This window comes from Rhinolophus sinicus, linkage group LG10 (genome assembly GCF_036562045.2).
Source record: "Rhinolophus sinicus isolate RSC01 linkage group LG10, ASM3656204v1, whole genome shotgun sequence".
NCBI lineage: Eukaryota > Metazoa > Chordata > Mammalia > Chiroptera > Rhinolophidae > Rhinolophus > Rhinolophus sinicus.
In genome coordinates this window covers 3,969,939-3,995,979 of record NC_133759.1, presented here as the reverse complement: position 1 = coordinate 3,995,979, position 26,041 = coordinate 3,969,939, and the positions used below count along the sequence as shown (strand labels likewise).

Here is a 26,041-nt window from a genome sequence, read left to right as displayed (position 1 = left end):
ATTCATTGCACGGCAGCCAACGGAGTATGAGAAGGACTGACTTAGTCTGTCCTTGTCTAAGTGTCCAATTAGGAACAACTTCCTACATGCGTAAGGCCCCGATTTTAAGAAAGTTGATGATAGTCGAGTTTTCTTCTTTAATTCTTCATTCAGGATTGCAAGAGACCTTAACATCTATTTCCAGCCCTGAGGCTGCACAGCTTATTGGCTTAATTATAGAAAGCTGAACTTTCGTCTTTCTGTAATTGAGCGTGGATAATTTGTCACTATGACGAGTAGCCAAAAGGTCCTAAAATCACTTTCGAAGGCTCATGCTCTTGAACTGTAGTGAAGATACCAGTTATTTTGTAGCCCTGTTATCATTTTGTGCATCCGTTTCAATTTGTTGGCCATTATTGTCAGCTCTTCATGACTAATGTGGTTTGGAAAGTATCACAAGAAGTACGATTTCCTTTTTGGTGACAGCCAGTCCATTAGGGGAAAGGAGGCCAGTGAGGTGGCAGATGCTAGCTTTGTGGGCCCACAGTCCGAGTGACAATCAGGGATCAACAGATCATTATTTTTCACAGCAAGGAGAGGAGGAGGGGATCAGAAACCGTGAACGAGTCGTCAGGTCCTGGATGCTTCGGTTGTGCATTCTAACGTGAGGAGGCCAGTGCGTTTTCATTGTTCCTCTCCCCTGCAGCCACACTGAGAAGACAAGCTATCATTACAGGGTGTGTCTAACCGCCAAACTCACGGTCCTTAGTGAGAAAGCACCCCAGAGGCCAAAATGACTTTTGTACCTGTTTCTGCCATATATTTCTATGCTGGAAAAGAGAGTTGGGCCCCTGATTTATTGCAGCCTTGGGGGTCGTTTGCAGCCCACATGCCTAATAACGTTGTGATCTAGTCTGAACGAAGATGGACGAGCCTGTGCGCCAGTGTAAGAATAGTCTATCACCTTGAGGGCAAAACTGACAGGGTGCTCAATTGTTTATCCCTTTCAGGCAGAATTACATTTTTTTTTCTTTGTAAGAATAGTTTACAAATTTAGAGGTGAAAGAAATACATGATTTGAATAGAATGTTTTCCCCGAGGTTCTCAGAAAGTGTTTTAACACTGTTCTTCCACTTGAATCATATAGCGGGCAGGTCAACTGTGGGGAAAGAAAATATGAAACAGAGGAAGAAGAGAGCCTGGGGGGGTTGGGAGCCAAGGAGAGGGCTCAGCAGCCTTTCAATTAATAAGGAGAATTGGGTGGAGCAGGGGGAGGCCTGTCAGTGCCCGGAGAAGCGTGGGGGAGGCCTGGGGCTGCCTGCAGGAGTCTGGGGAAGGCAGGGCAGGGCTGAGAGAGGAGTTGGAGACAGGTGGTAAACGTTTCCTTGACAGCCTGTGAACAAGCAGTTTGGGAAAGTGGAGTTTACAAGTCAGGAGCCCAGCAGAAAAGAGGAAGCATGCCTCACTGGAACTTTGTAGAGAATATTACGAAGGGTTGTTTAGTTATGTGTTGGCAGGGCCCAGGCTCTTGGGAATGGACGCTGAGGAGCTGGAAATGGACGCTGAGGAGCTGGGAATGGGTGCTGAGGAGCTGGGAATAGCCTCAGTGCGGAGCTGTTATACCACCTTGGGCTGAGGAGCAAAGGGTGAGCATGGGGTCCCGTGTTACTGGAACCCCCGGGACCTGTCACCATAGAAGGAGGCTCTAGATACGAGCTGCTGGAGGCCTTGCTGGAGCTGCAGTGCTGGGGCAGGGAGACAGCACGGAGGACATACCCCAACCTGACTCCCTTCCCACCTCTGGTCTTTCTGTTGGCCAGTCCCACCTGAAGTCACAGGGGTAGGAGCCTGCATGATGCACAGAGGCCGAGAATGGACCTGGGGAAACGGCCCCGGGAGCCAGCAGCACAGACGGAGCCAGGAGGTGGGGAGGTCCGCGTCCCGGTCCTGGCGGGGTGACCGACTGCTGCACACCTCTGAGGAGGCAGCCGAGTCCCTTCTGCTTCTTTTTTCTCTCCATCAGTCAGTGGGGCAGCAACTCTCCTGGGAACTGACCAGGGACCTGAAAGTACAGCCTGCTGGGAAATGAAGAATCACATCAGCTTTCAGATTTGGGTCGGGAGAGTCTGCACAGTGGCTCCCATTGCTAAACTCTGCCTCAGTCTACCTGGAAGCCATGTTGCATTTCCTGAGCTGCCAAGGACTGGGGTTGGTTTCCTTACTGAAAACTCTGGTGCTTGGGGTGCTCAGCAGGTCCGTGGCTCGGACAGCGCCATTCCTTTCTGTCTCTGAAGCAGTTGCGAGCTCTAATGTTTCTGGGCCCTTGCTCTGTCCCCCTTGACTTCAGAGGGTTCCTTGCTCTGTGGCTCTAGGCATTGATAGAGAGAAAGGGCTGCGTAAGCATCAACGGGCACTGAAGAAACACCCCTTGTTCTGTGTTTCTGTCTTTGGAGACTTTGTGAGTTTTCCTTCCCGCTGAGAAATGTCTTATGTCCTTGGTGGCTTCTGCATAACACACTCAGAGCAAGTCAGTATGAGATGAACGAACGTTTCTCCTCTGCGTTCCAAGATCTTCTTGTGCAAATGGGCATGACCTGGTCTGTGTCACAGGATAGTGGTGAGGCTGAGATGAAATAATGTGCTCACAGAAAGCGTTCCACACGACATCGGGCCTCAGGGAGGCCTCCGTGAGTCACGCTCAGCCTTCATTGTCCTCGTCGTCCTGCTCAGGTCAGCACCACCTTCAAGTTGCTGCATTTTGCTTCCTGGTAACTGTGCGTTGAGCACAAGCCCTTGACATTCCGAATCCCTTTTCCGTTGCTGTCGTAACAGATTACCATAAACTTAGCAGCTTCACACCAGCCCAAGTTTCAGTCTCAGTGTGTGGGTCAGGGGTCGAACACTGGGCTCCCTGGGCTCACCTCCAGGCGCTGGGAGAGCTGCGGTCCTTTCTGGAGGCTCCTGGGGAGAACCTGTTTCCTGCTCCCTCAGGTTCGGTCCTTGGCAGAATCCAGCTCCTTGCTGGTGACAGACTGAAGTCCCCATTTCCTGGCTGGCTGTCAGCTGAAGACTGTTCTGGGCTCTGGAGGATGCCTGCATTGCTTGGCTTGTGGCCTTTTCCTCCATCCTGAGCCAACAACAGTGAATTCAGTCACCTTCACACTTACACTTCATCTCTGACTGACATTTTGCTTCCTTCTTCTGTTTTAAGGGTCCATGCGATTAGATTGAGCCGTCTCAGAAAATCCAAGACAATCCCTATGCAACTTTAATTCCATCTGCGATATCCATTTTGCCACGTAACACAACATAGGCACAGATTCTGGACGTGGACATTTGGGGCCGGGAGAGGGACATTAATCTGCCTACCACATATTTCATTGTCTCATTGAATTCTCCCAGTGTCTCTCTGAAGTGGATTCATTATCCCCATTTTACAGATGAGAAAAGAGAGGCTTAGCAAACTTAAAGAACTTGCCTAAGGTCAAATGGATAGTAAGTGATGAAGCCAGGATTTACATCTAGGCACTTCGCCCCCCAGATCTGCCCCATTTACAATCATACCAGGCCGAGCTGTGAGATGGGCTCTGACTCGAAGGCCAGGGATCCTGGTGGCCCAGGAGGTCGGAGACGCAAATGAGCTCTCTTATGTCTGTCTCCAGGCTGTATGTTTGTGACCGAGTCTCATTGACTAGGGCACAAACACCTTCTTGTAGCTCTTTCCCCAGCTTTCTCCCAATTTCAGACCTTTTCCATTGTCACATTCTCACCACCAGATCTTTCACAAGACGTTGGAGGAAACATGCTGAGAAACAACGGTTGTCTCAGCAAATATGTGGCATTCTTTGTGTGAGCCTCTCTATTACTTAGTTACTAATTACTCTATACAAAGTGCCTGTGTCACTTAGTGAGTCGATGAGGCAGCTACTGCCAATAGCTGGGTGTTACAGACAAGGAGACTGAGGCTCCCAGAAGCGGATTTGAACCTTTGCAGTTTGGCATCAAGTCCCTCCATTCTGTGACGCTGGTGTCGTCTCTTCTCTTAGATGGAGATTTTTGGGGCTTTCCTTTTCTACTCTGGACAGTTACCACACTGTGTCCTTGACTGAGGTGTGTGACACCAGGCTTCCTGGCATCTGGGCCGATCTAGGTCCAGATAAATGCCATCATGCTGAAGCCTGCGTACCCTGTGGGCCAGGCAAAGGGAAAAACCGTGTGAAAACAAGGAGCTTTGCCACGATCACCCAGTGGCTCTGTTTCACTCACATGTGAGGAGCGGGATTGAGGACTTCGATATTGTTTAATGTGGGGTAGATGAGACTCCAGACTCCTGAGGTTTAAGTGCAGAGCCTAGAACTTTCTCTCAGTTCCAACTGAATCCTTATAATAAGTCTCAGAGCACGAGCGTTAGTGTAATAGCATCTCCTTACATTTGTGGAGCTCTTTATCATTTGCAGCACATTTGGACATGTTTTCTCCTTCAGTCCTCAAGAACAGCTTGTGAAGCCAGGTAGGAGAAAACACCTGATGACGATGATGATGATGATGGTGGTGGTGGTGATGGATGCTTGCCCTGTGCCAGTGTCAAACATTCCATGTACTTTATCTTGTTTTATCCTCTCACTATCTTTTGAGGTAGGTGCTACTATTATTCCCATTTTACAGATAAAGCTAATTGACTTTTTCAAAGTCACCCAACTAGTAAGGATGGAACCACGTTTGAACCCAGGCACAGCAGTTTGAATCCTGGGACGGCACCTTAATCTAAGACTCCACAGCATTATTGTCATTCTGCAGCTGAACAAATAAGGACTCTGAGTAAAATTAAGTAAGATCTGTCAAAGGCCACTCAGCTGTCAGTTCTAGGTCTTGTACGATTCCTACCTTCTGTGTGGAGGTCGTGATGATCTCGCAGAGTTACAGAGAATCAGAGTGAGCTCACTTACATCACGGCTCCATCAAGCGCCAAATCTGTGACCTTGTGTAAACCATGGCTGCTCTCTAACCTTCAACCCACTCAACTCTAAAATTGGGATAATCAGACCCTGTTTCCCCGAATATAAGACCTGGCTGGACCATCAGCTCTAATGCGTCTTTTGGAGCAAAAATTAATGTAAGACCTGGTCTTATTTTACTATAATATAAGACCCGATCTTATATAATGTAATGTAATACCGGATCTTACATTAATTTTTGCTCCAAAAGGCTCATTAGAGCTGATGGTCCGGCTAGGCCTTATTTTCGGGGAAACACGGTACCTACTCCCTCAGTTGTCAGCAGGGCGGAGACACAGTACATAAAGCTTGGCGTGTGGGGGTTGTAGTCAGTATATAGTAGCTGTTCTGATTGGTGACTGCCCCTTCCAGCCCACCAGCTGCTTGTCTAAATGAGAGTCCATGCCTGGTAGGTTTTGGGTCTAGAGAAATTGCAGCTGATTTGGGGCAAGTGGTCTTAGCAGTCCTCGGCCATTTTTTAATATGCGCCATAGGATGTTAAATCAGCACCAGCTTAGGGGAGGCTCAGAGATGTGTCCTTGGCCTGAGAAATACAGTGGGAGGAGACCAGAGAAGGTTCCGGTTAATGTGGCAGATCTAAGGCAATCACATCTGAGGATTGGGGGCTTATTAATGAGCTTTGTGCTTTCCCTTAGCTGTTCCCCTAGATGAGCTGCTGCTAAATGTGATTTCTTATGATCTCTTCTGCTGTTTATCAGCTCCGTCCTGCAAGACGAGATTCCAAAGGCAGTTCAGGAAAGCTGAGTGAGATGTGATATTGCAGACACGGGGGAGTACTGGACTTTGTACTCTGTGTGGGGCTGTTTGTATGGCGTGGACCACGGAAACACACGCCGCTGGGCGGCTCTGTAATGTTGGTCCCCTGAGGAAACATTGATGTGCCCAGAAACAGAATTCGATTCAAAATGATTTATGGCCCATGGAACTGTGGTGTGATCTGAATTTCCTTTGGAAGGAAAAGCAGACCTCAAATGAATTTAGGGGATAAGAATAGGGAGATGAGCGGGGACACAGAAATGCCCCAGGCTTCTCAGTTCCTTACAAGCAGACCTTAAGGGGCACGCCGAGGGGAGCATATTCTCTGATGCCTCCTGGCACTGAAGATTGAACTGGAGAAACTGGCGAATTCTCTGCTCCCTGCTGAGGTTTGTGTGTACCTCTGCCTGCTAGCGTTTCCCCTGAAAACATGAGTGGAAGAAAGCTTGAAATAAGTAGAGACGTCTCGTCTCTCTTGGTGCCTGCTTCTCAATGGACTTGAGCTAATGCACAACTGTTTAAGATGTCGAGGCGTTCCAGGAAAAAGAAATGACCAAGTCCGGCACTCCCAACTTGAAATTTTGCATCAAAAGGAGCGCCAAAAACTATCCCAATGGTAAAGTGATATATGCACGGGCTCTGGAATCAGGGATCTAGCTCAAATCCCACCTCTATCACTCAGTAGCTGTGTCTCAGGGACAATTACTTTCTCTCTGAACCTCAGTTTCCACATTGTAAGATGGCAACAATAACAGCACCTGTGAAAGCACATAGGCTTGTTACAAAGACTCAGTTAGAAACCCACACACACGACTTAACAGCGTGCGGTCCGTAGTAAGTAAATAACAGTCAGTCATGTTATTTCTTAAATGCTTCTTTGAACCGCTGCTATCCAGAGTCTATGGATCTGTTAGTGGCAAGTGACCGTCGGGCCACTTGATCTCTTTTGTTAGCCGGTGTTTCATGAAAGCTCAGCCTTCACTTCAGAAGGCAGACCTTCAAAAGACCCAGCTGGTAATTCCCCAGACTGTGCTTGGCCAAGGAGGGATGGCTCAGTGGTGGACAAGGCCCCGAGGCATCTCGCAGCTCAGTCCCCGGGGATAGGAAGCCCGGGACTCCACAGGCAGTCGCTTTCACTCCCATCCGGGCACCTGAGCAGACAGAGACGAAGTGCATCCAGCCAGACACAGGTGCAAGAGCCACCGCAGGCAGAGCCTTTCCAGAGCTGCCTGGCTCAGCCGTTGTGATGAAGGTCGGCCAAATGCATGAGGTGTCACCTCTATTTCTCTCGAAGAAAAACAGAAGGAAAATGGATTTGAGAGAAGTTTATGTCTGATTCAGCTCTTCAAGGTAGTCAGCCAGGATGCTCTGAAATGACAGGATTAGACAAAATGTGAGCTACAGAGGGGGACGCTCAGAACTGGAGAGGCCTGAGTGGCCCAGCTGCACGGCCTTCGGCGCAGTCAGGCCTGTGGCTGGGTCTCTGCACTTCTGCTGCTCTTACCACACTGCTGGCCTCGGCCTCCTGGTAATACGAGTGCAGACGCTGTCAAAAATCTCATACACTGAGTTGCTTAATAATAAGGTTTTGAAAAATAACATAAGCCACAGTGCATAAACAAATGCTCTCTGCTCTGGTCTCCTAAGTGGCCTCGATGGGTAGGATTTAGCTTGGGACCTTTTGTACCTTGAGAATGGTTGTTCTGGAAGCAAATGAGGGAAAAGGATGCAATACTTTTTTACAAGTTTTTGCCTTTGCTTGGCTTTTGAAACTTGTAACATGTGAGTTTTTCTTATCTCCTCTATTTTTAACAAAGGAAGATAATATACTTTCCTTTACATGAAAAAGTGGCACAGGTGGTGCTCTCCCCACAAAAGCTGAACTGACCTGCTTTTTGTAGTAGTGATGATGGATTGGAAGACAGGCAGTACCACTGTTTTACTGGCCCCTATTGTCACCGCATGTGAACAGTTGCACGACAGCAGGCCAGGTCGGGAGTGCATCCTTGCTTCACATGGGTGTCTGGATGGGGCTTGGCCCCCTAACCTTAGATTCACCAGCACCACATTCTAACAGCTGAGCTATAAGCACTCTCTTCAAGTGTCACAGCTGAACGAACACCCACAAGCCACATCTGCAACGCTGAGTGAGTCCCTACAGATCAGCTCACAGGCACTGTTCCTGCTGGGACAGTGAAGGCTCCAGCTGCCTAGAACAGCAGGCGGGCTGACACCGCATTCTCCATCTTCCTGCTTTCAAAGCACGTTGGAGGGCACGCAAGCTGGTTTCGTCTCCTGAACTGAAGGGCGCTAAATGGGGCATTTATGTGGTCTCTACTCAGACTTTCTTAAATGGCTTGGCAGAGTCTCTAGAGAAAAAGTATATGCTCTCTAGGGGGTCACAGTCCCATAGAAATATAATGCAAGTCACGCACATGAGCTACATTTGTGCTTTTACAGTTTCTAGTAGCCACATTTTTTAAAGTAGAAAGAAACAGGTGAAATTAATTTTAACAATATACCCAATAATCTGTTTTAGGCCAATATATCCAAACTATTATCATTTAAATATGTAATTAATGTAGAAATTATTCATGCGATATCTCATTATTTTCATGCTAAGTCTTCAAAATCTGGTGTGTTTACACTCACCGCCTGTGTCATTTGGACTGGTCGTATGTTAGCGCTCAGTGGCTCTGTGTGGCTCATGCACTGCGCTGGACAGAGACGCTCTGGAGGCAACTTGAAGACAAGGTCCTTCTCGGTGGAGGCGCTAGAGCCTTGCTAGCACCCTCCAGGCCTGACCTCTAGAAACAGTTGCTTTTCTTTGTCAGTGCAATTCAAAGCAGCGACTCGATGCCAACCAAACAAGAAGCAAAACAGTGGTTTTGCAGGATTGATTCACCCAGCTTTTCTTGGGGTTTCACAGAAGGAGCACACTTTTTGTGTGCCCACTTCGGGGTGCAGTCTTGGTGCTTCAATCCACCTTTTTCTATGTCTCCCAGCTGTGGCAGCAGACAATTGCATGTGCAAGTTTGGATGTAAAGGGCCTCTGTGCTTTCCTATTGTCTCTGGCCATGCTTTTGAAGACATTATATAGACACACCTACTTTTGTAAGTGTTTGAAATGCAACTGGAGAATCATACACTTTTTTCTTTGTTCCATTATCAGTCAGTTATTTTTAAGGGTGAAGCTGTTCTTTCTATTCACTATCTAAGACCCTGTGAGAAAAAGTGATCTTGTCACTCTTGAAATTGCCTAATGCTGTTTTTGCCTCCAGGCTAAGGAAAAAGGCCTGCCTTTTCTCCCCAGAAGCCTCCTTTTGTCAGCAGTTACGGTTTTATTGTTGACACTGTACCTCTGTATTAGTGTTAGCACAAGGCTCATAAACCTTAGCAAGTTCATTACTCACCAGTTAGTTTCAAGTGAATTTTACTGTCTTGCATCTAATGATGCTCTTTATGGAGGAGGCTCGTGTTCGCAATGGGTTCACGTCTGACCGCCAGGAGGGGTGGTGCAGCGCTGGAGTCGCCGCCCCTTCAGTTAGGAATTCTGACTCGAGGGAGGTTTCTCAAGGTCTCTGAGGACAAAATGCTTCTTGTCATTGCCTTCCAGTTCCGCGCCTTCCACCTTCCCTTTCCTAGAGGCTGCGGGCGAGTGTGAGGAAGGCCCTGGAAACGGGACCAGAAAACTTGGGGCTCAGTCAGAGCTCCGCATCTGGGTGTAGGACCTCAAGCAGATTGCTTACACTTCCCGAGTCTCAGCTTGTTCATGTAGGGAATGGAGATGAAAGGCTTTTGGTGAGATTTCAGTGAGGCAGCGGACACTGCAGTGGTCTGTGAACCATGACGAGTTCTGCAAGCGTGAGGAAGGAGTGTCATCGAGCCCAGGAGGAGTGCCGAGCTGCGAAGACCATGCTCAGCCGGAGATGCGGTCAAATTGGGGTGCTGGCGTGGGCCCCTCTTCGGAGAACCCGTGTTCTAGCTTTACAAGGCAGGCGCGGGAAGAGGGTGAGGCATTATGTGCAGCCTACAGGTAATTCCCTCCATCGCCATGTTCTCTTTCTCCTCTCTACCCAACTCTGTGACATCACGTCCCTTCCTGGATGTCACTGACGGACATTTCATGCTGGTGGCACCTGGATGACTGGGGAACGGCAGCATTGTTGTATGTTCCACGTCCAGGGCGGGTAGGCTCGGCCTTATGCGTTCTTAGCCCTGTGAGAGAGCAACCTTCTCTGAGTCTGGTTCACATTGCAGACTTATGGTCACCCATGGAGAGGTTGTGAATTTTATTTTGTATTATCTTGTATTTTCAGGAACCTTGTCTCAGAGCTTACTAGCTTAGTTTCTCTCCCTTTGATAGCAGGATAATATTAATAGTGTTTCATATTAGGGTAACTGACTAATTTGGGTTACATATAATGGCTGGATTTGTTTAAGTATTAACATTGACCCGTAAGAGTTATGACTGTTGAGACCATACCTTATTCAGGCCTCCTGTCTTTCTGTTTCCCCAGAACCCAGTACAGTGTCTGGTAAGTAGGAGGTGCCTAATGAGTGTCCAGTGAATGAATAGTGAAGAATAATAATCAGTACTTCTGAAGGTCTAAAATGTGTTGGGACCCCTTTAGAGAGGCTCTCATTTAATCTTTTCAGTGGCCTTATGAGGCAGATAATATCCTCATTTTATTGGTGAGAAAACTGAATGGCAGAGCACATAAAAGATTTACCCAAGGTCATGCAGTAGCAAGACGTATGAACTTAAAATTAGGTTAGTCTTGCCTCAGTGCATTTTGTGCTATATTTCTGCACCTTTAAATGCCTTCTAGTATTAGTATAGGTAGTTCCTTAGATAACGTAGCTTCTGAAAGAGGAAAACTGACACTAAGATAGGGGCTGTAAACAAATGTCTATTTAAGAAAGAGAAAGGGTCTGATGTGGAGACGAGATCCCTCTTCTCTTCCACAAATCGTGTTCTACTATTAAATTTGTACTCAACATTCCCCAAATCACCGATACTTACTAAATACTTATGTGCCAGGAACGTGAGTAGTGCTGTGTACACATCTGGTTCTCACGACCACCCATGAAGCAGATACTAGCATTTCCCAGGTCTGTCGACGGGAGCTCTGACTCCCAGAGGGAAGCACCCCGCCCCTGGGCCCACGGCAGAGCCTGGCTTGGATGTAAATGTAGGTCTGTCTGACTCTCGAGTGGAATCTCCTACCTGCTTCGTGATACTACCTGCCGCCTCTTCTGCTGTTACAGTCAGAACTGGCAGTTGCAGGTCAGTTAGCCCGGGACTGCAGAGCACCCCTTCCGGACTGTAACCCCTTCAGCGCTGGGCACCGTCCCTGCTGCCCCACACTGTTCAGCTAGTTCTTGGCACGTGCCCGTTTCGTACTTGCCGGGAGTTCTCAGCGTCAGCCAGCTGGGCAGTCGGTCTCTGAAACACTGAGAACAAGAGGAAGGTCAGTCGTGCCTCAGTGTCACCCTGGGTGGCATCACTTCTCTGCTGGAGCAAACGCTCTGTGTCCCGTACCATGTTTCCTGACCCCCCAGGAATTTCAGCAGTAGCTGTTCTGGACAGTTCCCGGCGGCGGCCCTCGCCTCACCCTGCCGGCCTTCTGTCTTTCTGGTCTTCTCCTCGGCTTGTTCTGAACCCGAAGCTCTTAGTCTGTTTTGGGCAGCACAGAATGGGGGCGGGGTGGGGGTGGGGTTTAATGCCCCCAGAAAACCCCGGCCGTGGACAATTGGATAAATGCCTCAGCCCCGTGTCCTTCAGGGGAAATTCTTAGGTGTGGTCTGCATGGTCCCTGAGAGCTAATCCCCAGCGGCACTGGGCACAGTGCCCCCGTTGTTTTTCCCACCACTCTGTGTCACTCTGTCTGGTCCCTAACTGCCACCTCCCGGGAGTGTCTCCAACACGCACTGCTGGCGCCCAAGTCCTTGTCTCTGGGTTTTTTTGTTTGTTCGTTTTATTTTGTTTTGTTTTTTGAGGAGGTGGGTGGTGTGGGGAAGGGAAAAACTAAATAAGATACATGCTTATTTGTTAATGACTTGGAGCTCGAGGCCACATGTGACATCACATCATGTGAACAAACCGCATGGTCGGACTAATTAGAGAAGCCGGCTCAGAGCAGACCGAGCTCCAAGGCCTTGGAAAGACAGGTTTAAGGTAAGTGGAGAGACAGCTTCATTTTCAGAATTGCCCTTTCCGCCCTTCAGAGTTCACAGTGTATAACCAATTATACTGATGAAGAGATGCAGCGCTTTAAAAGGACGCAAGCATGAGTCAGTTTGCTGGAACCTAAGGTGACCACAAATTCAGTTGACTTCCCTTCTCTGCACTATCGATTTTGGTATAAAAGACTAATCTGCACTGCATCCCTGCATCTGTGGTCCGAGGCGCTTGCCAGTTGATTGGTTTTATGACTTTTTTCTCCTTGAGCCTCTGTTAGGGCTTTGTTTTTGAAAGATGCCAGGTATGATATTTATAATCACTAAGCAATCATCCCACCAAAAAAAAAAAGTTGAGAGAAGTACATGGCAGATGGTGACATGAAAATTATTTTGAAGACTATTTTTCATAATGATGAAGGATGAAGTGGGATGCTGGCACGCGTGTGGGAGGCAGGCAGGATTTACGCCTGGTGTGTCTGGGCTCCTGTAGCTAATGTATCAACTTGTTTGAAAACTTTTTAATTAGGAGGATCAGTAGGACGTGTGGATGAGTCACGGAGAGAAGACCTTTCACTTCCGGTAAATGAGGGCAAACTAACCGTCAGGAGCAAGGGCTGCGTTTCTTTCTGTGCCCAGAGCAAATGGCGCCGTGCTAATGAGACGAGGCCGCGAGTCTGACCCCTGGATGGGCCAAGTCAGGCCGCCTGGTTCCGTGGCCCTGACTGCTCTCCTCACCCCTTCGCCGCCGTCACATGGGTCTAACGCAGAGCGCCACAAACTATACATTTTCATCTGACCTTGTCGCTTGCATGACAGAAATCATTCACTCGCTTCCCACTGCATGTGGCGTAAAACCAAACCCCTTACCACAGGCCTTAGGGCCCTGTACAGTTGGGCCCCGTCCTCTAAGCTTTATCACCTCATTTGGAGGGTCTCACCCCTTTGCTCGCTGTTTTAGCCAAACTGTCATGTGACAGATAGGTCCAAGCTCTTGCCAAACATTTTCATAATACTGAATAAGCTGTAGTAATACAGCATAATAAGCTATATTAATTTTAAATGAGATAATATTTGTGAAAAATTATATCCCAAACTGCAAATACTGTATTATTAATTATTGTTATGATTGTTGTTATTACTGATAACGTCATTAGTAGGGCTGGATTCTTAGAAAGCAAAGTCCCTGTAAAGCATTGGAATATTTAGGGGGCAAAAAGCATTTCTAAATGAAGCATTCCTTAACTGGGAATGCTCCTCACAGAAAGAGACATATGTGTGTGTTCACTAGAGTGTTCTCTGTTTGTTGCTCTACTCAGCCATGGTCAGACTTTGAGAAGACCCCAAGAAGAACAATCCAGATTTGGTGCACAGGGAACGTGGACTACTTACTGGCCTCCTTCCCAGCACCCGACAGGCTGTGTTATTTCGTCTATTTACCTGTTTGCTTCTTCACTGCCTATTTCTCCCATGCAGACAATGTGCATTTCACCAGAGCTAGTCCAGTGCCTGATGTCTAACAGGTGCCTCCTAAATATTTGTGGCTTGGGTAGGTACACAAAGTAAAATGCACACTCTAAGGGTGGTGGGTGAAAGTGTTATCGTTTGTACACAGGATGGGCTTTCAAACCTTCAGGAAGGCTTGTAAGCTGGACTTGAAACAATCTAGAGCATTTCTAAAGGCTTTAGGTCTAAGCCTTGCAAGCATGCATGATAATTCTTATGTGAGTCCTGGCTAGAAAGCTACCGGCTCTGTTTGGAAATGTGTGTTGACATGCTTGAGACAGGTCTGGTGTTGGGCAGAAGTATTTTGACATTGATGGACAGCTTTGTGGCCGTTGAGTAGAATTCTGAGATTCCCATTGGTGCAGTAGCCCCACGAAGTTGGGCTCCTTGCAAACCACAATTTCTCACTCGCCCTGATCTGAAATGCACTACGATGGCTTGAGTTCTTGTGACTGAGATTTACGCTTTTGAATTGGTTTTACCAGGGTAACAGCCAGCACTCCAGGAAGCATATTGCAGATGTTCAATAGATACTTAGTGACTGGAGACAGGGTCCCATTTTCTCTTACTGATCAATAGGCAGTCCTATGCCATTCAAGCCCCAGTGAAGCCGTCTCCCACACTGGGTAGGCTTTGCCTGCTTAGCTAGTAGGATGACATGGCACTGACCGAGTGTGACTTCCGAGGCTATGAAACCCATTAGGGTTTCCCTCTTGCTGTTTCTTGTTCATTCTGGGGGAAGTCAGCTGCCATGTTGTAGAGACACTCGGGCCGCCTCTGGAGTGGTTCCTGTGGTGACACTGAGGCTTCCTGCCAACATCCATGTATGTGAACCACCGGGGAAATCTCCAGCCCCAGTCTAACCTTCAGATGCCTGCGGCCCTGTCAGCCATGTGGCTTCTAAATCCCCAGTTCACAGAAACTGTGAGATGATACATGCTTAGTGTTTTAAGACACTAAGTTTTGGGGCAATTTGTTATATGACGATAGGTAAGACATACACATAGGGATCAAAGCAAGGACCCAAACGAAACCTCTTCAGAAAAGGCTAATTCTTTGTCGTTATCAGTGTTTTCCCGTTGGGCTCTCATTGCCCTCTCTGTGCGCCAAGCCTGCTAACCTGGTGTCTGCCGCATCACTTGTCGTTGTTTTCCCCAACCTGCTGTTTGTCCCTGTCTTGGGTTTCTGTGTGGTGCTCAGAAGTGTGTTCATTTGGTGGTGATGTAGTCAGTCCTTTGCCTTTGTGTTTTTTCTTTTCCTTTGTGTTTTTCCAAATTGTTTCTAGTTTCCCTTTCCAAAGCTTTAATAAAAATTCAATAGTTTTTTTTTAATAACTCATTTTTTATAGTTTTGGGTATAACCTAGCCACCTCATTACTATAAAATCTAGATTTTTCTCTTACATCATACTATGTATTACATGGCAGAACTTAAAAGGTTACTAAATTTACAATAGATTACATACCCTTGTTTCCTGTATTTTCACAGTCTGCCACTTTGTCAAAGAAGAACATTTCAATTGGTCTGTTTGGTATAAAGTCATTTCAGTGCTACCTAATATGTTGTTTCTACAAATTCCTTGCCACTTAAATTTTAGATGGTTCTATTCTAGATTTTCTATAATCATAAAAGTCCGCAGGTCTGCAACTTCATATATCTTAGTTTACTCAGAAACTTTTATTTAGAAAGTTTTCTGGCATGTAGACTATCACCTTGACCTTCTCTTGTCCTTTGGGCTGTGTTTGATCTACTAGCCTGAATTGGCGGAAATGTGAACAGTCAGTTTTCTTTTAATTAATATCCTTATTGGAGTTGACAGTATATTGCCCTCATTTGTAAGTCTATTAGTAAATTCCTCAGCAGCATTCTTAAAGAAGAAAAAAGACCCAGCAATTCTCTTGATACTTTTCTCGAAGTTTCATTTAAGTTCAAAACACAACATTCATTTTGTGGACGAGATTTCAGTTGTTGCTCATAATTTCTGTGGTTAGAGCTTGACCCAGGCGTTCAGGAAGTCAGGTGTCTGCATTATGGATGGTTTCCAAGCAGCTACATTGGATCACCACCTGGGTGGCAGCTGTTCTGACATTTCATCTGTGCTCTGTCAAACGGGGTTGGCATCCACTGCTGGCTCTGCAGTGGAGATTTCTGACAATTCCTGTCATTTGTTTTCCCTGAAGCCAGGCCCTTCTTTGAAACATGGTGAACCTGTATCTTTTGCTCTTTTCTGCTGGAAGCTTTTCAACTTGAAAACAGTTCCTGCGGTGCTGTTGTATTCCATTCCTGCCTTTATTAGCAAAGTATCCTAGTCACTGAACAACATCCGCCAGGATTTTTAATAACGACTTAGGGGGCGAGTCATATCAAATGATATGTATACTTTTATCTACTTATTAATACAAGCATATCTTGTGCTTTAGTGGTTAAATCACTGTTCTGTGCCTTATCATTTCGCAAGTACCCTGGAGCATTCACTCCCACGCCTCACATTTTTCAGTGGACGTTTTCATTGGCCTTCTATTAGTTCTTCAAACCAGCTCTGCTTTCAGCGACCACAGGGCCTTTGAACGTGGTGCTTCTTCTTCCTGAAATGTGCTCCCTCTTTGCTCCTCTCTCCTGTCACCAAGTTAATGATTACCCATCCATCAAATTCAGTTGAAACATCATTTGCTCAAGACTCAGTCAGGTACTTTTGTTATATTCTCTGAAGGCATCATTATTAGCTGTCCAATTTCAACCGCTGATTTGTGTGATTATTTAATGTTTCTCTTTCCTTCTAGACTTCAAATTCTATGAGAACAGGGACTAACTGGGTCTGGTTTGGCCCCACATTGTATTCTCTGCATCTAGTACCTTGCCTGGCACATGTAGGGACTTGAATATTTGTTGGGTGAATGAATGGATGGTTTTGAAATTATATACATGGAAACTGAGACATAGAATCTTAACTAGCTTCACCAAAGTCCTACAGCAACTAAGTAGCAGACGTAGGGCTTGAACGTGGGCCTTCCATTTTCTAGTTTTGTGATCTTTCTACAAAATACAGCTATTCTGTGGCTCTGTGTTGGCCCTTTTACATTTCTCCTTTTCTTAAAGCAGTTGTTTGCTCCAGGGCTCACAGGTGACTAGGCTAATTCAGATCCACACCTTGACTGTGACTGCGGCCTCCAAGGAGATGACAGGTGTGTGTCAGTGCGCCTACATATTGAGGGTGCAGAAAAGGAGACACAAATCATATTTCTTCCAGAGTCCTTCCCTTTTAATGGGTTATAGTTCTAGAGAAATAAACTGAGCTGTGGGAGCTATTATGAAGAGACTCATCCGATGAGGGCTGTGGGAAGAGGCAGAAGCACTGCTTAGAACTACGTCAGTGTATGTCAGCCTGAAGCTGCGAGGTCCACGCGTATTACACTCAGTCCAGATATGACTAAATGTTTTCATCCTGAATCTTCTGCTCATTAGCTGTGAGAGGTCGTACAGGTCCTCTCTGGCCTTAGTTCCATGTGTAAAAAATGGTGGCTGTATATGTGTGTGCGTGTGCGTGGTGTGTGTTAGGAGTGATCATAAGAATTATTGGCAGAAACTCTGACTGCAGGGGTACAAAAAACTGCTCCCCTTTCCCTCACATTGTTTGCTTAGTGAGCTAGAACGTACTTGTGACCTGGGGCCCTAGGATAAATGCTTATTCCATTATTTAACACAGTTCTTCCAAGAGTTTACAGGCGCCAGTCCCATCTGTCTTTAGATTATGACTGTTTTCTGGGGCTCATTGTTCATGATTTTCAGGCTCTTCTCTCTCTCAGACTCTCTCTACATATAATGATATACAATGTGATGTACAATTATATATACATATATATATACACACACACACACACACCACAGATATACAATTATATATGTATATATAATTAGCTGTGCATATCACAGCATACATAGATCTTGAATATATAGCTTGCATATATATATGTATAAATGTATTTAAAATTAGATCATATTATGCATACTATTCTCACAAATGACAATTTCGCAGCAGAAAAGTAATGTTTTCCCCGTTTTCCTCACTCCTCAACACATAATTGGTAGCCCCTCCCAGTACCTCATGGTCTCACAAAAAAGCTGAAGGGAAAATAACCATTGTGGGCTGGAAGAAATCACCTAAACGCTAGGTGTCTTTAACCTGACTAGCTCCATTGACAGTGAACTTGAGTTGAGTGAAGCAACTGCTTACAGAGCAACCAGACAGGACTGTGGGATTGGAATTCGGTGCACTGAGCTGATCCTGTGAAACGGTGGTTCCAACCCTACAAAGTATATGCAAGCTATATATTCAAGATCTGTGTGTACTGTGATATCCTGTTTCTTTTTCTTAGCAATATTTAAGGGAGTCATGGACATCTTTCCCTGTTAGTTCATCTAATTTAGTTTTTTTTTTTTTTTTTTGGCTGGCTGGCAATTCATTGCATTTCTATACTTTACTTAAACAATGATCTTCTCATGGGTGTTTGTATTGTTCCCAGTCTTGTCCTATTTCAGGCCATACTGCGGTGAACATCCTGCAGACATCTTTGCATATTTATGTTTCTTCTTAACAAATCCGTAGACTCCACACTTCAAGTTGGTCATTGTATTTAGGCTCAAAATTGTATAAGTAAAGCAGTAGAGTTAGCCAACTCCTGCAGGAGGCGGGAAGGAGATGTCAGGCTGAGGGTGATTTTAGATACGAGGCCATGAAATGCAGCAGCCTCTCCTTGGTCAGACTTTGTAGTCTTTATAGATTCCTATCTATATATGTATCTATATATCTATATCTATCAATCTATCTAGATCTATAGAGAGAAGCAATTTGGAATATATGTATATTTGGAATATACATATGTATTTGGAATATATATATACATATAAAACATATTACAGAGATTCATGTGATCTGAGATAGAGGAGAGACATCAGAAGTCATGGAGTAAATATATATATATATATATATATATATATATATATATATATATATACATATATATATAAATTTATATATAAACGTGTGTATATTTTAACCCCCTCCAAATGGTTATCAAGAAGTGTTATCCCTCCCTTGACAAGTCCTGTCAGTAGAGGGGCTGCTATGGGAACCAGGGCACATAGCCAGAGTGTGTACCCATCCGTCCTGGGGGAAAACTGACAGAGGCCTGAAGAGCAGATGTGGTTTCCCCTGTGTGCATCAGATTTGGGGGCAGAGCACAGCAATCTGGCACAGCTGGAAGTCAGATTCTGGAAGAGAGACCCCCATCCTTGGCTCTGGGGGCTTTGAAGCTCCTTACTGCAGCCGGAGGCAGCCAGGATGTAACAGTATTACGAGTGGGCTTCAGCTCCATGCTGCTACCTCAGCATTTAGCTTTGGGGGTAGAGCAGCCCCACCCTCCCCACCCTGCCCACCCCAGAGTGATTAACAAGCTGAGTCCCGGCCTTGTGGTTGCAGCTGTATGACCTGGCAAGCTATTGGCAGGATTTGCCGCACCAGCATTCAGGCTGGTAAGCTGGCACAATCGGAGGACTGGGGTCCAAGACTTGCCACTGTTGACCAGGATTACTTGCCTTAGGCATTGCTGAGTTTCCGTGACACTTTGCAGAAAGAGAGCTTCTTTCCTGGGAGGCCAGCAGTCCAGGGACAAGTCTTGGGCATTTCAACGCTTCCCTCTCAAGGAAAATGGTAGAAGTGCAGAGAGCAGAGAGGTAGGCAGCTGGGGCATTTGTATTTGAGCAGAGATTCATCACACTGTTGCTCCAGCCCGTCTCTCTCATCTCACATGCCCAGAGCCAAGGTTTGAATGCAGATGCTTTTATTCCAAATTCTTTGCCACATTCTTCAGCCCTTCCTCTGTTTTTATCAGGTGGAGCCTGTGGGAGTTGGGTAGAGTACGTATGAAAGGATTATTCTTTTTGGCAATAGCCGTTGTGCCCAAATAATCAGAAAATATAGAAAAGATTTACTCCAGAATCAAGAAGTTAGCTTCCCTTCTCTGTTGCTTGTGAGGGAGTATAAAGACGTGTGAATACTTGATTCATTTTTATCCATATTAGGACTTCAATTTTACCACTTCTTTCAGTCCTTTGTCTTGGAGGAACCAATTCTTGTTTTATGTTATGAGTTAAGAATTCTACATGTTTCAGGCCACACATGTTGTGGCTTTCCGGTTTTATTGCCCTTATTTGGTGTTTTGCTTCCCACCAGTCCTGGATGGTCACTCCCAATTCTGCCAAACTGTTTGTTGCAAGTGAAAAGAACTACGTACACTTGTCAGTTTGGAGTAGAGAGTTATAAAACTGAATCCGAATTAAACTGCATAGTACCCGCCATTCCTGGAATTGAGATATTTGTATGTCTCTTAAATATGTGGAATGGTGCGGGAAGTTATCTGAAGCTGTGCTCTTGGCTGAAACACAAAATTCTTGATCTACAAGGAGTGAAAGAATCTCCCAGAAACTCTGTGATTGCACTGAGGCCAGTTTCTGCTCTGTTAACCCAGACCACAGACATACGGGGCAAAACTACCATAAAAATACAATCTAAGTAAAACTACTGTTGTGTACTCTATTCCTTTTGCTTTGAATTTATTTTCCTGCAATCTTTGCCTATAAAAGTCCTACTATTCTCACCAGTTCTACTACTAAAAATAAGTAATAAGTAGCTGTTATCTGTTTTCTTGTCACCTTCATGCTAAACTGTAAGTTTATAGCCTGAAGGACAGGAAAGGTGTCCCTTATTTCTCTGTAATCATTACATCACCCCCATGCCTCGCAAACTGTTGCAACAGAATTTGTTGAATTGGCCTCCAAGAATCCTCCCTGAGGAATGGAAAGATGCCTGGGTGTTAAGATGAAGGTGTGGCCTGGCCGGATCTCCAGAGTGTGGTCACAGCACATCCACCAGGTACGCTGCAGCATGTGACATCACAGCTTCCGGTTGGCCAGTAGCGTGGAGTCCGTGCCAGTTCCAGTGGGACTCGGGCGAGTCACTCAGTTTTCTCATCTGTACCAAGTGAGATAATAACGCACAGGATGATGGGGAACAGCACGTACGGCTCTGAGTGCTCAGTACATACGCTGTAGTGTTGAAGGTGCCGTCCCAACCTCCTGCCTCCCCCAAACAATGAGACCAGCTCCAAGAGTCGGGGTGGCCGCTGTGGAGAAGGGGCAGGAGCCTGTCCCCCGCTGAAGTGGGGCATTCTGTCTTCTTACACAGCGATGGCACGAGCCTGGCGCTGGGTGGAAAGTCAGGTGACAGCGCTGACTCCTGCTCTGCTGACCCGCTGACTACCTGTCTGTGCCAGAGTTACTTTAGCTCTTTGAGAGTGAAGAGCTTGTTATATTCGTCTTAATGGCAGAGGATGATCGATCACTTACCTCTCATCACACGTCTAATAAGCGGCAGAGCTGGGCTTTGGTGGAGGTCTGGCTCCTTCCGCAGCTCCTGGGGACAGAAGAAAGTGTGACTTCCTAAGAGACAGGAAACATGATTTGGGTACTTATCCCTCCCTTTGTCAACATGGGAAAATGCGTTTATCTTCTGTCAGGACACGGAGGAACCCCCTTCCCAGTGCCCTTTCCATTGACCTTTTCCGGTGCCATTTCCTGCCGTGCCATTGAAGGTGGAGTCGCGTCTGACTCTGTCCTAGGCCAGGGTGCACGTGCCGCCGCTCTGGCTCTGATGACAGGGAGCCATCTGATGACCCCGGCACCATTCCCCACTAGCACTCGAGGCCGCGTAACAGTGCGAAGCAGTGAGGAGAGTCACTGCGTGTGTTGCGTTCAGCAGGGGAGATAACTTTACGTCTCAGAATCCTCTGTTCTCCTTCTGCGTCTTCCTCTATGTGCCCTGCCCCCGGCTTTGCTTTTTTTGTTCATCAGCTAACTTCTGCTTTTAGTCCCATCAGTTCTTCCTTTTGTTTGTTTTATGCCCACTGGGAACCTGGAAGACAGGACAGCGTGCATCTGAGACAGAGAGTTATTGTCTGGGAGAGATCAGAGGACGGTGCATTTCTTCTCCTCTTCTTCCGCCTCCTCCTTCTTTGTGATCAAATCTTGGTTCTTTGCTGATTACTTTTCCAGGCCACCAATTAAAACACTGGATAATGAGCATTTAGTTTCTGGTGATTAAGACCTCCTCTGCCTCCCAGGTCAGTGCCACCTGAATTAATTGGCACCTTCTCAGTTGGAGTTCAGTTCTGTGTCTTATCCTACCAGAGATCTCTCATCCGTTGTCATGCAGGTTTCCTAGCCCTTCCTCGCTCTGCCTGTACCTCTCATCTCTTGATGAGTGTTTGACCCTCTGCCCCCCTCTTGCTCTGTGATTTGTTTCCCTGCCACTATGTTCCTTGCTCCCCTCTGCCCAGAATGGTGTACTTACAGCTGTAGACCCAGGAAACAGTCTGCACAGAGGTCATTGCTAATGGCTCTGTGACTCTGCGATACTAGTTGTTGAACCTCAGCTTTCTCACCTCTTAAAGGAGATGACAGTAGCTTACTCACCTTTTGGATAGTCATGAAGATGAAATAAAATAGTGAATATAAAGGGTTTGGCTGACTACCTGGCCCTTAGTAAATGCTCACTAAATATTAGCTACTATAGATCTCCACTTATATGTATTCAAGTCTCACTGCTTCTTCAGGACCCCCATTCAAAATACACTTGTACTAACCACACAAGAAGTCTTTATAACCATCTTCCAGTCCATGGTGACCTCCTCCTTCCAGCATTCTTCTTCTGTGACTTCTACAGAATTATTTGGTTGGCCTGAGTTTATATTCAGAGTCCACAGCTGAAGTGTTCGTGGCGACCAAGAACCAAGCCTGTAGCACAGAGCCAAGGCACATTTCTCTGGAATGGAATTGTGATATTTTGCCCCAGAGTTAAGGGGATTTTGTTTTGTCGATGGTCTTGGGTTCTTGAGTGCTCCACTCATTTCTCACGATGCCAAGACACTGGTATCCTGGGTGTTTTGCTTCCGAGAGTGCAATCAGTTCAGGCTGCTGAGGCTGCCACGTGGGCTGGGCTGTTTGGTAAGCAGTGGGCAGGCCTGTTTTGGACCGCTAAGGTCGTTTACCTTTGCAGGGCTGAAATACAGGATGTTCTGAAAGAACCTTTAGGGTAGATCACAATATCATGTGTGTGCGTCCTCGGTTAGGGGAAGTTTGGGTCCTCATTTCCAGTAGCAGTATTATCAGATTCTTTTTAAACTGCAAGAAATTTCACATGTATTTTGCCTCACAAATACCTACAGTTAGATCAGAATTTTAAAAACTGGGCTTCTATTGGCACTGAATGACATTAATTCTGCATTCTCTCCTAACAAGGTTGAAAGAGAGGATTAATCACTTATTCATGCAAAACCAACTCCCATGAATCATTTATTTATCTTATTCTGGTAATTTTGCTGAGCTCATTTTTACATGCCGCAGGTTGCAGATAAAGTGAAAACTCAAGGGTGATTTACTCCACAATAAAGACATGATGGCCTTGTAAACAGGATGTTTCCTATAGGAAATCAATAGGTAACCATGGAAATGACTCTACAATGGGAAAATCTATTTCCTTACGAACAAATCATCAGAAAGACCAACTATAAGATGGAAGGGCTGGACCCGTGCCCTAACCTTTCACAAAGGTGCTTGGTCTACCCAAAGGAGAAAACATGCATGGTGGTGCCAGTAGAGAATTATCTGAAGCTGAGTTGAGAAGCATCACTGTTAACTTTCTGAAGTGGAGCTTGGCAGTTCTTAAGCACCATCCATGGAGGTCTCACTAAGAAACTCACATCTAATGGCAAGAAGAACGTTTGAGAGTATAGGAAGCTTGAATTCTTGACCCAGCCTCACTTCAAGCAGCGATCACATATTTGACAAGTAATTTAATCTCATTGGGCCTCACTGTCTTCATCTGTGAAATGAGTGGGTGAGACCAGCCCAGGGAAGGCAGGGCTGATGTCTGCATCGCCTCACTTTCCCTCCCTTGGGAGACACTACTGATCGATTTTGGCCCTTGTTCTCATTGAGCCTAGACAGAGCCCCAGAATCCTTGCTAACAAGTTCTCCCGGCGGCTGCTTCCTGTGGATCACAGCTGTCATGCCTGAGACATCCATTTGCTTCTGTGTGACCTTTAAGACTCATTTAGCCCTGACGTTACAAGTATTTGCAAACTTAGCTGTAAGCACGGAATGTCCTTTCAGCTCGACTTGAGCACAGATTCCAAACAACAACGAAACAATTAGAAATCTACTTATATTGTCTCTAGTAAGCCAAGGGAATGGTTTGGCCTCATTAATGAGTCAAAATATTTATTTCAGGGAAAAAGTTACTCTTGAGCCACTTACCGATAAAAGTAAAGCGATGTTCGCAGCACTTGGCGTCTGTCTGTTTTTATTATCAGCTCAGACACAGCTTAAGTAGAAATGTTTGGCCAAATTTATGTCCTCTTTGGAGAACTGACTCTGGGTGGTGAACACACAATGTGATATATTGATGATGTAATACAGAATTGTACACCTGAAACCTATGTAACTTTACTAAAAATTGTCACCCCAATAAACTTTAATTAAAAAAAGAAAAAGAAATGTTTGCTATTTTCACCTACTCCGTTGTCAACAGCAGAGGGCAGCACAGTCTCTTTAGGTGTCTTCTTGGGGGCCATTTGTGATCTCCTGGGGCATCGCACACAGGGTGTAAAGGTGGGCTGTGAAGGCTGCAGTGGAAGACGGCATTCACCTGTCAGAAGAGCCACCTTAATTCCAATCTCCAGGACTGTGGTGTTGAAGTCTCCCCTTTAGGCTTTCAGCAGTTACCCTCACCCTCTCTGTAGAGTATTTGCATGTTTTAGCATGGATGTTGATCCTTTTCATTTTAGTCTTTCTGTTGTTTTTCCCCCTCCTCTTGCTGCTTGTCTCACCTGAGAGGCAGTGTTATATCAGTGAGAAGAGCACAGCTTTTGGCTTCTTCTGAAGGTGTAGGCTTGAACCCCAGCTCTCTCTTGATACATGTGTGACTTTGAGCCAGTCAGTCTCTCAGGCCTCAGGATTCCCTAGCATTAATATTAAGCAGAGACAGAGATACACACTCTTCCAACAGGGTGGTTGTGGATATTAAATAAAATCAGACCATGGGAAAGCATGTTTGAATACAGGTTTTAAAAATAATTTGCAACGTCTCGGATGCTGTTGTCACTCATATGAACCTAGCTTTTAATTCACGTGAATTGCAGAAGTAACTTTCAGAGTTTGTTTCTGAGTTACATAACAGTGTCTGTAAATGGGTGGCTTTGGCTGCCCGGCGTCCTGGGACAGGCTGGGCGTGGAGGCTGCCGTGTTGGGAGCACGACTGTGGGAACTGGTGTCGCTGTCCGGGCTGAGCCTTGAAAGGGTGTGTCAAAGCCCCACAGGCTTGACTGTGAATGTCCACTTGATCCTGAGAAGGGCTAATACTGACATGTGACACCTATCAGCCCAAACGGCTCCCCTTTCCAACAGATATTTGGTAATACCCACTCCACCCTCAAAGATAATGTAACTCATAGGTAATAAAATCTATCTACGTATATAATGTCACACAGAAAAATCAATATAATGCCCTAATTCTAATATAAAGTGCTAGCAGATGTAAAGCAATTAAAAATAACATTGTGTGTGTTTCAATAGGAAAATTTGTGGGCCTGGTGATGCTGAAGACACCAACCCTGACGGCACATAACACAACGGTCACATGCTTGTACCCACGTGGGAACCACAAACGCAGATTGCCACAGGGACTTCCTACTTGTGACTCAGGTACCAAAACTGTCACTGTGTTATTGGCGAAGTGATTTTCATAGTAATGGACAATTCTTGGTTAAGTTCCCAACTAGATGGTACATCTCCATTGATTTATAGGCTCGAGATTGTTCTGAGTAATTTGTTGCCTATTGGAACTTGCAGCAAAGTTCTACTTGGAGGTTATAAAACCAAGTTAGCATCTAGGCTCACACAACTTCAAAGAGGTTTTTTTCTCCCATATGACTGTCGGGAGGGAGACAGTTTAGTGGATGCTTGTATGGGGTTACCAGTGCTTTGTGGAATTTCTGTGTACATCGGCGACTACAGTCTAAATGCCAGTAAAAGCGGGGTGATGATGTGGGAATAAGGGGCTTCTATTGTGATAGTCGCACACACTGGCAGCAATTTCCAAACACCGCATTGGAGGCAGAACCATTTCAATTGAGAATCAACCATCCAAGCAAGGAGTTCCGAGAGCAGCTTGGCCATGCCAAGAGTAAGTAGCCCCGCTGCTGACTGTACGTACCGGGGGTAGATGCCAGGTCTAGAGTGTTTATGGGGCAGTGGCTGGGCAGAGTGTCAGTGCCCCAGCCGAGCAGGTTAGGGTTCCAGTGAGAGCTCTGGTGGAGACCAGGAAACCCACACAGAGGTCCAGGTGAAGGGATTGGACTGGGGGTGGAGTGGGGCTGAGGTGAAGGCTGCAGCTCAGCAGACACAACTGCGCTGGGCTCAGGACCCAGGAAGTGCAGGGTCTCATCCCAGACTCCCACCTGCTTATGGGGCCAGGCCTAGCGATCTTCACCA

General features: G+C 46.1%; 1 protein-coding gene across 1 annotated transcript in view; it reads left to right on the top strand.

Annotated features, from left to right (window-relative positions):
• The window catches only part of SUMF1 (sulfatase modifying factor 1), a 277,240-nt gene extending 251,988 nt beyond the window's left edge, over positions 1-25,252 (top strand). Inside the window, exon 10 of the mRNA XM_074312228.1 lies at positions 25,124-25,252. Coding sequence (XP_074168329.1) covers positions 25,124-25,144 — 21 coding nt within the window. The 3' untranslated portion in view covers positions 25,145-25,252. The remainder of the gene's footprint in view (positions 1-25,123) is intronic.
• The last annotated feature ends 789 nt before the right edge of the window (positions 25,253-26,041 follow it).